Below are 12,892 nucleotides of genomic sequence, written 5' to 3'. Positions count from 1 at the left end.
TGTGCAAACTGATTACAGTTTCTCTGTTGCTCTGCCTTTGTCCACGTGTCTGCCCACTCTCTTCATTTGCAGGCAGAAGATATGACATGACTGACACAGACAAACAGTGACTCCTAATATATAATCAATCACACATTATCAGAGTGCAGCTTCCCTGGAAAGCAGGTTATGAGACTGCTATAAGTGGAGAATATGTTTCTAACATCACTTACTCACATTGGAATTGTCCTTTATTAAACTTGTTGATTCTAAAGAAATCTAAAAAGCTAAACGTACGTCCCTTATGCTGAAAACCTGTACTGGCTACCAGTAGCTTACAGGATAATCTTTCAAATTCTCTTGTTTATGAACCAGGCTCTTCTTCGGTTGTCTCCTGTGTACCTTCAAGAGTTCTCATTCTAGGCTCCTCAACATTCCCAGGACTTCACATTGTATATATGTGGACCAAGCCCCTCCTTGTTTGGAATACTGGTCCCCTCAAAGAAGGTCCAAATCTAATGCAAACCCAAAGACAAATATTAATTTACTTGTCATGAACTAAGCTTTATCAAACGTGATTCTGATAAATGTTTTAGTTTCCCGTTGTTTAGTTACAATGCAAATATTGAAATTCATATTCCAAGTATTCTTGCAGAATTTAATTTCATGCTGAAGATGGAGCTGGACTTTGTTTATCACTGCTGTCCAGGATTCTCCCAAACTCCTTCAGCTGGTTGGCTCTGTGACGGGGAACCTTTCATAGACTGGTGCTGAAGTCAGTTCCTCTGAGAAGTTCGCATTTTGCTGAACTTCAGTTTTAGAAGTGAACGTGCTGCAAACAAGATGGATGGGAAGACCTTGGCACATCTCGGGCATTAGAGCAATTACTGAATATGCTCTGATATTCATTTTGTTAACTAAGCAAAATTCACAGTTGGTTTGTGAGACACATTATTTTGTGTGTTGGGTAGGATTCTGTTTATGCATGGACTCTCTCTCACCCTGGCTTCTTAAACTAAGGTTAAAGTCCTGACGCGTCACGCATAGTGATCCCAAAATGCAGGAACTCTTGTGACCCCAATATGCAGGTTCTTTGAATTCTACATGTAGCTTTTGTAGCTGACAATGCCATCCAGGAATTTAAGGTGCTAGGTCACTGCAATAGGTTCTTTATGTTTTCCAGTGTCACTAGTGCACGCACAGAGCAGATACAGTAAGTCAGTTATCCAACACAAATAATTTTGATTCACTAACACCTACACTCAGATACCTCTACCTTTATCATAGAATTGCACACAAAGAGACTATCTATTAGGAACACATGTTCTCTCAAAAACACAGGAATCCCTTAGTCCCCACTTGCACAAAACCAATGTCCAACATCCCCATTCACACAAAACCAGATGGTAACCAGATGTGCCTCTTATTGACACAGCAAAGAAAATAATTAATCTCCATGTCCTTCAGTTCCACCAAAGCATTCACTCCAGACATGGCCATCCCCAACATTGTGGTCCTCCCCCATTTTTCTCCAAATCCAATATTAGGATGTTGCCTCCGCCTTCCTCTGCTGCTCTCTGTAGAATCCTGCTCTGGTGTCCAAGTCCTCTCCTACCGTTGGTCCAATGGAGGAACTAGTGTCCTCCCATTTTTTTTTTTCTTCTGAGTCCTCCTCACTAAGGCTTACAAGTCTGATGAGGGACTTCAGGACTTGAAATGAGAGATGGGAGTGTCCTGGTGTGATCACCCACAGGCTCAAAACCACATTCCATCCCTTATTTGACAGTCACCTAGTCACGCAAAGTCAAAAGAGTGAGTGTCTACTGTGTGAAAAAAAAGATAACACACCTAAGCCAACATTGAGGTTATTTTATACAACCTGAATTGACCACAGTCTTTGTCCTTTTTAAACTGCCATCACTCAATGACAGTCACAGTCATGTCAGGTTAGAATATTTCAGTATTTCTTTTTCTCGTTACCTGCTGCTGGAATGACAAATAAAAATCAACAAGTGTGGTGTCGTCTGCAGGTCAGGATTTCAAATAACCCTAACCCTAGTTTCGGGCACTTCGGCAACCTACTGTATATCAAAAACCTTGCCTTGAAAAGCCGTGTTCAAAAGGTACCCAAATGACTCTAAAGTAGTCCAAAATGCTTAAAGTGCCAGTTTCATGACCTTTTGTAAAGTAACTGCTGTGAATCTGCTTTCATTTTCCAGTCTTTCTTTTTCGTGTTACCTGCTTCTTGAAAGGCAAGCAAAAATCAACATTTTGGGCCAGCTGCAGGTCAGGATTACAAATAACCTTTAAACTCTTTAAACTTTGAAAATTGTGATATAAAAAGGCTTACTGGACCTAAAGAAGAATGACTACAAAAAGTACCTTTCAGTATCTGTGAGACCACAGTCTACTTAAATAGCAGTGATCTACAGTATGACAGAGAGATGAAGTGATTTACAGTTTAACTATCAACCTGGGAAATGCAAGGAGACACAGGTGAGTAGATATACACTAATATCACACAACACCAAAATGAATTATCGTGAGCCACTGGGGCTAAGAATTGATTAACCAGAAGCCACAGAGAGGGGCAAAAATGTATCAGTGTCAAGAAACATTTAAACAGAATAATTTATGTAATGCCAAGAAGTATTTATCTGTTAAAACCCGTGGGTTTTGCAATTTCAGATAGCTCTCTGTGTCTACAGTATATTATTTCTGGACAGATAAGCAGCAAATCTTTACATCTAAAATACCGTGCTACATTTGCAGCACTATTTTATCTTAATTCGCCACTTCCTGATCAATGTGCACTCTGTCTCCAGCTACATACACACTGTCCAATATTTTCACTAAATGATATCTTTGTACTGGTATGGTGCTGTTGTTATATGGCCAATCAAAAGCAGTCTAAAAAAGCTACAACAAGCAAAAAACATGCTACCAAAGTGACCTGCTTTAAGTCCATTATTGGCAAATGTCACTGGAAGACCACTTGGTCTTTAACAAAAGGTGTGATTCCTGCAAATTAGCTTCAGATTTATCAGGACCCGAAAAACTATTTGTCCAAGGGATTTAGCCATGCAGCATAAAGTACAAAGACCTGTGCAAACATAAGGAAGCTACTTCAATTCTTTCAATTCTTCTTATTTTTTAGGCCACCTTTAATCTAGTTAACCACGCAAACAGGGTACTAAATGCTTCAGAGCAATAAGTCTTGTTAATTCGTTTAGGGAACACATTCTACAGTGAATGACTATTTTATGATGCTAAAAAAGATTAAAAAAAGCAACAACAAAGCCCAGCAGTCTTTAAAACTAATAGGGAGTGCATAGGAGACTTAGAACATGCAGCACATCATCACACAAAGGGTGGTGGGGGTCTGGACCAATCTTCACTGCCACATTGTTAGGGCTGATACTCTGGCTTCCGTCAACAATCGTTTAATGCAGAAACCTTGATTGCTTTTATAGCCAACTATGCCTTCTAGCAATTTTAAAGGATGTTAGAACCCTTTTCGTCTGCAAAAGGATAGATATATATCTCCCAGAACCAAGACTGCACCAACAAACCAGACAAGACAGTCATACTTTATAATTTCCTTTTTATTACGTAGCATTTACAATATCTATTACTGACTACCCAACACAGTATACAGCATGTATGGATCATTCTAAGCTGCTGAAACATCTGGTTGAAAGATTGTCCTTAATGACACTCTGGTCATGCTGATGATGTTGGGCTATTGACACCTGCTGCCTCACATCCATTCTTTCATTCCGTGACATTAAATTTTAAAAATTGAGTTTTTTTCCTTAAAATGCTAAAATATTGTAAATATTAAAATACGACTTCTTGTGAAGATCAATCATCCAACACTGGCTTCATACAAACCAGTTTCCTCATTGCCTGTGAGAATAATTTACAGATGTTTTTACGTTTCTTCTTGGACTTTTTAGTTTCCACTGCAGGAGATGGAGAATCTGAAAAGAGAGAGCAGAACATTTCTCCCATATTAACATTATGCTCAATAGAAAGCTTGAGTGTTTACGCTGAAAATAAAAAAATCATTAATGCACTTTAAAAATGTCAGTTCACTTATTCAGTTGTTATGGTGTTGATAAGTTCCACAATAACGACATCAATTTTTAAACAAAAAGAGAACATTCCATGGAATGATGAGCAATCTCTATTTATCTGTAAATGACCGGGTGGAACATGCTATCATTTCTGGGGGACTCACCTGCTTGGTGGCCCTCAGCCTCACTATATTGTGTTCCTTTATCAAGGCTCAGAGATTTCTGGCTGGCCTGTGTATAGACAAAGAACATGAGGTTAGATTATTCCAACACAAGCAATACCAGGAAAAGCTCTTTGTATTAAGTTCCTACCCAAAAGTCCTCAATACTATGGGGCTATGCATCAGTTACTGGGGTGTGCAATTTGGGTAGTTAGAGAAATGTAAAAACTTCAAAAACTTTTTTATACTGTGTCTGCAGCTTCTCCACATGCTGCCAACAAAATGTTATAGTCCTTTTTAAAGTTCAGATCATCATAAACTTTCTGAGGAACAGCCTATTGTATCAGAAGGATGGCTTGTGCACAAGGGCAAAGGAAAACAATTACCCAAGCGTTTGACATCTGCACTGCTCATCCCTGTGCTTACCTTTTTGGCCTCCTCCTTCATTTTTCCAGGCTTTCTCTTTTCATCTCTTGCGCTCTCCAGCAACGACAGTGGTTCAGCAGCCATGGCATAGCCTGAGCTGTTCTCCTCTAGAGCAGGGACGGAGCCTGGAGCTGCACTGTGAAAGGCTACTGAATCCAGGGCAACATCGACAGCTGCAGAACCCACTTGACAGGAGGCTTTCTGGCCAGAATGACTCTTCAGGTTTGTGGAGGAAAAGGTGTCTGATTTAGAAAGTTCACTACGGCTGGTAGGTTGCAGACAGCTTTCATGTATTTCTACAGCCTCCTTCACAACTGTGCAGCAGCTTTTTTCAGAAGGTAGTTCTTCTGTGCCTCTGTCACAGCTCATCTCAGATTCCTTTGGGTCCAGGTCAAAAGTGCCAGCAGGCCCCGAGGAAAGGATACACGGACTGGAACATTCGCTCCCTGAAACCAGCATTTTTAAGACTTCGCGGGTCACATGTGCTATCATCATTTTGATCACAGCCGGGCTTTGGGAAGCCACTGCTAACTGAAGGTCAAACTTTGAGCCCATTCTCTGGACAAGTTCTCTGTAAATGCAGCTCACAGCATTTTTAATCTTGTCAGGTGGTGGAAAGGTGGTGTTGTGTCCCTCCTCTTGGACTACAGACACCCCAGGGGCATTCATCAGTGCAGCCAAAGTTTGGTAAATCATATGCAAGGCCATCTGGCTAAACTGAAACCTTGGCAGCCCATCTGGCTTGGAAGAGGGATCCAATGAATTTGAAAACTCGGGATCTATTTTCAGCAAAAGGCACGATACTACTTCCTCTACTAAACCTAAGGGCAAGGATATGGAAGGAGGATCAGTAGGGTGTTTTGCTCTCATATTGGTAGAAGACTTCTGGTGGGCATTCACAGACTTTTTTTGTTTTAGTTTTAAAATCTCTTTAACCACAAGCAGTGCAGCGCTGTTGAGAACCACCTGATTCTTGGCAGCTACTGCAAACTGGATAATGTACATGGAATCATAATCCTTCTCCAGTTGTCTGAGAACACTGTGTACAATCTCACTGATGGTCCCGGATTGACAGAAGACATTGCTTTCTTCTCTCTTCTCGCAGACCGTCACCCCTGGGACAGCAGACAGCCGCTTCACCACGTTATTGAACAGAGAGTGGATCAGGAATGTATGTTCAGACACATACCATGGGCTTCCTCCTCTACACAAATTTGGGACTATCTCCAAGAGCAGTGTGGAGATAATTTCTTTCACTGTTTCAGAACACACAGCGAGGCACTCTGAAGAGGCCACCGATGGTGCCACTGCACAGCTTTGGCCACTGAATCTGACCAATTCATGTGTGGGGGAACAGGAGGATGAAGAATTTTCCCTGCTATTGTTAGACTTCAGTTGCTGCTGAAGAAGTGGGACACATATATTTTGGAAATGATTTGGAATTCTTTTGCCTGATCTGGACTGGCCCTTAGCTGATTCTCCCAAGTCCTTCAAAAATAGTTTGGGTCTCACCACCATCTCAAAAGAGCTCTCTTTATCAGCAACTCTCATTCCTGTTTCAGTGGGGTTTCTGCATGTCTGTTTGCTGTCGACCACTTCACAAGACATTCTGGTTCTGGAGAAGTCCTCATCCTGGACACATACGGTTTGGGGACTCTCTGCATACTGAACCCCTTTTGCACAGGCGTCCTCTTTGGCGGACACCCCTTCTATAGAGCGCAAGCCTGCCTGCCTGAGGTCTGTAAGAGAGAAATGGTTTGTGTTCACAAAAAGATGTTCAATTTGGAGTGAGAACAAGAAGTCAGATTCAGAAGATTTATATCTCCTAAGATTGCTTTAACTTAATGGTGCTAAAGTGGAAAAAAAAAATAGGCTGAAGTGTCTAACACAAAACCACAGCTGACATGTTTTCCCATAATACAATTTATCTATCCTGTAAAAAACAAACAAACAAGCCTACTTTTCAAGAGCCAGAAGTGTATAATAGTGATTAAGGGCTATTTCCACATGGGACACTACTACTATACCAATGAGCAGGGTAACTTTACCATGAATAACCTCACAATAATGGCCTGCTTTTGATTAACATACAGTCTATTAAATAAATAATACATGTTGGTCCAATTAAGCAAGAAAAGAAATATCCAAATGTTCACATACTCTGACAAGAATATTGAATGTGCAGGCAACTGAATACTCACCTTGATGATCAATGTACAACACTTTAGTTGTAGAGGTGATAACAGTCATCTGAGATCCTATGAAGGATTTCATCATCAGGCTGTCATTGTACACCAGTGAACTGGGGGATGGATGTTTTTTTGTCTCCAGCAGGCTGTTCTCTTCATCAGGCAGGGATTTCAGATATAGCAATCTGCTTTCGCTCGTGCTATGAGGAGTGCAATTCCATCCCTTGTTCACCTTGAAAGTGATGTATCGTGAGTTGTTAGGGAATTGCGCTGTCGGCTTCCCATCCAAATTCTCAATCTTCAGGGTGAAGATCTGAGGAGATCTGCTGAGTGTGATCAAGGTTATTCTGGAAGAGCATGGAGTATTTATTGGATTGTAGGCAAAGGTCCTGTCCCTTTCATTGGCAACGCTAGTGGTCACTGCCCTTACAATCATTGAAGAATGCACTCCTGAAGTCTGTGCTGACTTTGATGATGCTTGCGATGATGAGAAGCATTTCTGAATCTCTCTTCCAGTCCCATGGCCTTCAAGGGAAAATTCCTCTACAGCCATGTTTTGGACAGCCATGTCTACGCACCTGAACTGAGGCTTGATCACCAAATTCTCTAAGGTGAGAGCTTTGACTGGTTTCTTGTTCATTCTGACTTTCTGAGCCCTCACCTCAGATTTCGCAGGCAGGACTGATGTGATTGAATGGGAAAGGGGCTCATCCAGCTCCAAAACTGAATTGCAGTGTGTGAGATAGCGCTGGACTTGGTGGGATGGGTGCAGTGCTACCTCCCTGTCCTTTCTCTCACACGAGTCTTGACACATGGGGTTTTTTATGGAATTAGAGACTGGATCCAGCCATAGAGGTGTCTTCTTCCTGGCCTGCCCCAAGGCATCGAAGTAAGTGAACTCCCTGCAGGGAAACAAGTTGCTCAGCAAGGGGCTAAACAAGACTTTGGAGCTGCATGGGGACGCCTCCATATGCAGCACTTTCTGGGAGCACTGTTCCTCTCCAAGCTGTGGAATGGCATGGATCGGCCTGTGGCTCACTCTCTCCATTCTTGTTGTTATAATTTGCAAAATGAGGTTCTGCCCCTCATTTGTAACCTATTTAAAAAAAAGACAAATACAAGACAAACAAGTCCTTAATTGAACAGAAAGACACTAAATGGGTCCCCACTTTTTTATTATTAGGATACACAAAACAACTTGAATACATTGTTACGGTATAATTGTATACATTCTGAAATCTGAAAAACAGTTGAATCTGGTCTGTTAGTCTCTATGGCATACCAGAGGTATGGCATACCAGAGGTGACCAGTTTCCCTTAGTTTTATGAGATATCTCTCAAGTTACCCCCAGAAAGGAGGTACCAGGTGCTGTTGTGTACTTGTTTCACTAGATGGCGGCATTGGCCAAAAAGCTGCCTGTAGAGCACAGTCACTAGTGCTCAGTACAGCAAATTCTCTACGAGATTGACATCATGTCATATCCTCCACACTAAGTAGACAACCTCAGTATATTGGGTGTATTTATCATACTGATAGTGATGCAGTATCCAAAGCACACTACTCATCATTATAATTATTTTGCCCCAAAGAATTTATACTCATATGTACTCACTATTCCTCTTATGTCCTTTACTATCTTCCTTTCTCTGTAAAAACATAAGCAATGGATTTTGATCAGTGCAAAATTACTTTAAAATCTGACAAACTCTTCAGAGAGTCCTGCACATTTAAAAATAAAGATGAATTACAAGGAAGTATAAATAATATTTTTACTGATGTTTTACTGCATGGTGGGATATGGTAATACTCAGGATCCCACCTCTGCTTCAGAAAATCTGAAACACATGACGTGACCATATATCTGCCCACTGAAATGACATACAAAATCAGAGAAGAAAGACTCACAAAGCAGAGCGCTTCTGATTCCTGAACTTCGTGACGATTCCTGAACTTTCTACTTTAGATGAAGTGTGGCTCATCTTTCCCAAGAACATGAGATGGCCAGAATCTGTTCCTGGAGAGAGGAGAAATATCCATGGCTTCAGTTCACTATGTCTGTTAATACAGGGCAGTTAGTAAGGCAAACATATCCCAGCCTGGTCTAAAAGCACTTGTGATTTTTGATTATTCGAAAAGATTTGTATGGTTACAGATTTTCTTTATGGATGTATAACAGTGTGCGTTTGCCCTGAACCCTTCTTTGCCTCTGCTGGTCTTACTTGTTTCATTGCCAAAAACATCTGAGGCCTCTTTCTCTGTCTCCATGTCATTTTCAATTTCCAAAATCCTCTGCAATTACACAAATAAAGTAGAAAGATACTGTAAACAGCAAGCAAAGAAATCACTGTTTGCACCTGCTTCTATGAACAACATTTCAGAAATTCACTTGCATGTTCACAGTTATTGTTTGAATATAACAAAACCACAAGGCCCAGTTCTATCAGTCTGAAAGAAGAGCTGTTCAAAGTTGTATGGAAGTACAGTCATCAGTTTAAGTGACATAGAACTTCAAAAGCGAAGAACATTATTGAACAGGTTATTCCAAGTTTTGACTTAAGGAAAGGACCAAAAGAAAGAGACCGATTATGCTTTTGTGAATGCTCACTTTTCCAATAAAACACAATCCACCCCTGGATTCCACAATAGTCCTTGATAGTTGAGGTCCTTAAAATGTTTTCACCCTGTCTTACTTACAAATAAAAAGTTGCTCGGCATCAGGTGAGATCTGGGTATGCAGACTGAAGAGATGTTCTCCTCACGTGGACTGAGAACACTGACATCAGGGCTGCTATCAGCTGTAAAAAACAACAACCTTTCATTAACTGCAATCATAGAAATACTAAGAGAGACTGTGCTCTTCCCCCTGATCACAGAAGACTCCACAGCTGAAACGCTGTGCCTCTTTTCTTTTCCTTTCAACATGGAATAAACCTTTACCTGTTCCTTTGCAAACTACACATGCTGACGCATCTCCCTACTTGAATTTCTTATTCCCAGTACATAGCCCATTTCTCTCAAATAATAGCCCTCATCTTAGAATACAGAAATGAGTGCAATAACTACAGTGTGACTGTGAACAACTGTATCGAGAATGAATGCTGTTATTGACAATATAAGTAAAATGTGAATAATTAGAACTCCTAAGCTTCACAAGCTGCTTGTGAAGAGATGGGATGTTATTGCTTACCCTGGTCAGCGCCTGGGGGTATTTCTCTGACCTGTCCGGTCTTGGAAACGCTCCCATGATCTGCTGGTTCATCGCCAGCTTGCAGGTGAGCCTTGAGCTCGGGGGCCACTGTCTCCTGAAGTGCCTGCTGTTAGGGGAAGAGGAGAGACAGCCTGAATGAGAACACGCCACGCGAGGCCTTATTTCAAACTTTATTACACTTCCCACCGTCCTCGATGTCTGCGATGTGTTAATGAAGATAGCAAAAACAAAAAAACACATACGGTTAAAATATAATAAATACATGTATATCTTTAAATTGTCTGTTGGCCCAGCATGCGTTCACTAACTTGATCGAGTCGTTCGTTAAAAGCCGGTTTTTGAGTCAAAATTCACATTTCACTTCCAGCTGAAGTCTGACCGTAGTGACATTACTTTTTAAACAGAAAAAAGAACAGTTGACATAAGAGCACCAAACCAGGCTATTCCTTTTGTCCAGTAGGCTTGGACTGTATTAAATATATGATTTTGAAAAACAGTTTCTTAAAGGATTAACTAGGATTGATTATTAAATTAACCGAGTGTTAGATAAAATAATTAAAAGCGTTACAAGAATACATAAGTAAAACGTAATTGAACGTAACAACTTCGTCAATATAAAGTAAACGACGTAAACTAGTTTAAAAGTATTTTGATTTCCATTTTAACCTTTTAAGATTATTTGAACGTAACTGATATTAACTCCGCTTAACAGAATTGCAAGGGAAAATGTTAACGTTTTAAAACTGCTCACCAGCGATTATCAGGTTCATACATGCCTGGCTAGATATGTACATCATCTATAAAACAATGTCAATCTTTGATGTAAAAAGCTACTTTAATTGAAGTAATATGAAGGAGGCGGCGCCCCGGCCATAGCCTCGAGAGCATTACCTCAGAAACCATGTGATCGGTTTTAACAGGTGCAGGAGCTCTACCGCGGGCTTTCCTACGACGTCTTCTTCCCATCTTTCTCAGAATAAAGTGTGTTAATTGTTTATATTAATTTAATTATATTAAATTACACAGAGCAAACGCGAGGAATTACACCAAGCTAGCTGCAGGTGCAGTGTAATTTTAAAAAACCACGGTCCTCTGTACTATGGCAACCTTTGTGACGTAACACACTGCATGCCATTTGTTGGGATTACGTCATCACCACTAACGAGGAATACATACTGTACATTAAAGCTATGTCCTTTTCACTCATCACACGCGAGGTATAGGCCATGTATATATACTTTATCTTTCTGATACAACCAATAAGAAAGTTATTTCAACAAAGTTTCGTATTTTAACGTATAATTTGTGACAGTCATCAAGTTAAAAATTCTTGTATAACAAAATATAATATTGTGTAACGAGTTTAGAAAGCCAACATAGTTTCTAAATATCCATCCATAAAACAGTACTGTACTAACATGATAAATGCTACAAATTCCAATATATCCATTCTTTCAACTAAATGCATCCTTTTAAATAAACATGAGCCACCTCTGAATGCAAAGTGAATGAGATTTCCCATATACGAATTCACATGGTAGGAGTGAAAACTTTGAAATGATCAGAGATTAATTTAAATCAGTGTAAGAAAGGGAACAAAGCAGGAATTCAGAAACACAAGGAGAACAACTACAGTATAAGAATAGGATGATACTCTTGATGGAAACAAATGTCATTTACGTGGAACAAAGTCAAATGAAGGCTACACCACCCATCTCCTCACACTGCAGTTTTATAGAAAATTAAAAATAGGAAGGCTCATTTTTGAAGACCGATAAAAATTAAGAAATTGAAAAAGGTTCTGAAAAAGTTTGTAGTGTTCCTTATAGCTTAACAACAGCTCTCAATTGTTTTCTTGCACAACACAATTTGTTTTTCTGGCAAATGCTTTACAATCGTCTTCCATGGTCTGATAATAAAGAAGTCAATTAATAGAGTCAGCCAAGTCCTACAAGATTGCTCAGCTCTTGGCTGGGAGAAGGAAACAGTGTGGAGACTACAAGACTGGGCTGAAATGATCTGAGAACCAAGAGCTAAGGGATCCAGTGCCGATGTCTATGTAGCTGCGTGGGGATTTCTAATTGTTGTGGTCTTACTGTTTGACAGGAAAGGCTGTTCACCATCGCAGCTTCCCAAGTGTCTTATCCTGCATGAGGTTCAGGAGAGGAGCAGGCAGTGCTGCACCAGGCCCAGGAAGCCAGTAGGCTGTGAAGTTGTCCTGGACACAGCGGGTGACAGCAGAGCAGCCCCTCCAGGCACGCGTCTGGGCTCCTGCCCACACCCGCATGGCTCCCATCACCCGGCCACCAGCCAGAGGAAACACCCAGGGCTCATGAGTGACCAGAAGGGTGAGCTCTGGATCAGTACAGGACTGAAGAAGACGAGGCAAGAGACCTGCTGAGAACATGAAGAGAGAGAAAAGAGCAGCAGCACTGACACACACTGAAGATCAAGGTTAGAAAGAACACTTTCAAACAATCCCACTAGATTGTTTGAAGATGCTGTTTATTAAGAAAATGGTAGACAAACAGGTGCTTTAGTGTTGGTTACCTTGCATTCTCTATCACATTATACCATTGGCAAAGTCAACTCTGCGGAAGTCTTTTGAACTAAGAGGGCAGAAGTAGAACTTGTGAAGAAGGTCTCGGTTTTAAACGCCCAAGACACTTCCTTACCCAAAAGGTTATAAGAGCGTGGAACAAGGTATCCAGCCCTGTTGTTAAAGACTGCATCAGTATCTTCAGGAAATGGCTGCATGAATCATGTACGATCAAAAAGCCACCGAAAAGTTATCAAAAGGGACCACTGTATGCTTATTTTTGTTAAAATTGCTTTTCTGTTTAAAAAAG

At 40.7% G+C, this 12,892-nt stretch overlaps 1 protein-coding gene across 1 annotated transcript; it reads right to left on the bottom strand.

Annotated features, from left to right (window-relative positions):
• Window positions 1–3,566: 3,566 nt before the first annotated feature.
• Window positions 3,567–11,102, bottom strand: LOC138241861 (uncharacterized). The gene is made up of 10 exons (XM_069195857.1): window positions 10,935–11,102; window positions 10,023–10,149; window positions 9,530–9,630; window positions 9,055–9,124; window positions 8,741–8,849; window positions 8,448–8,481; window positions 6,847–7,930; window positions 4,646–6,384; window positions 4,223–4,289; window positions 3,567–3,962 (listed from the first exon to the last, which is right to left on the bottom strand). The coding sequence occupies exons 1-10, from the start codon at window positions 11,007–11,009 to the stop codon at window positions 3,844–3,846; spliced, it is 3,525 nt and encodes a 1,174-aa protein (XP_069051958.1). The 5' UTR covers window positions 11,010–11,102; the 3' UTR covers window positions 3,567–3,843.
• Window positions 11,103–12,892: the final 1,790 nt, after the last annotated feature.

The sequence above is a fragment of the Lepisosteus oculatus genome, chromosome 11, assembly GCF_040954835.1.
Source record: "Lepisosteus oculatus isolate fLepOcu1 chromosome 11, fLepOcu1.hap2, whole genome shotgun sequence".
Taxonomy (NCBI): Eukaryota; Metazoa; Chordata; class Actinopteri; order Semionotiformes; family Lepisosteidae; genus Lepisosteus; species Lepisosteus oculatus.
The sequence above is the reverse complement of the archived record's forward strand: the minus strand, read 5'-3'. Positions and strand labels throughout refer to the sequence as shown.

Excerpts from the sequence above, each read along its gene's own strand:
- LOC138241861 (XM_069195857.1), bottom strand. The coding sequence starts at position 11,009 with ATGGGAAGAAGACGTCGTAGGAAAGCCCGCGGTAGAGCTCCTGCACCT. Across the intron at positions 10,150-10,934 it reads CCGATCACATGGTTTCTGAG|CAGGCACTTCAGGAGACAGT; the intron begins GTAATGCTCTCG and ends TTCCCCTAACAG. Across the intron at positions 3,963-4,222 it reads GGCTGAGGGCCACCAAGCAG|ATTCTCCATCTCCTGCAGTG; the intron begins GTGAGTCCCCCA and ends CTCTCTTTTCAG.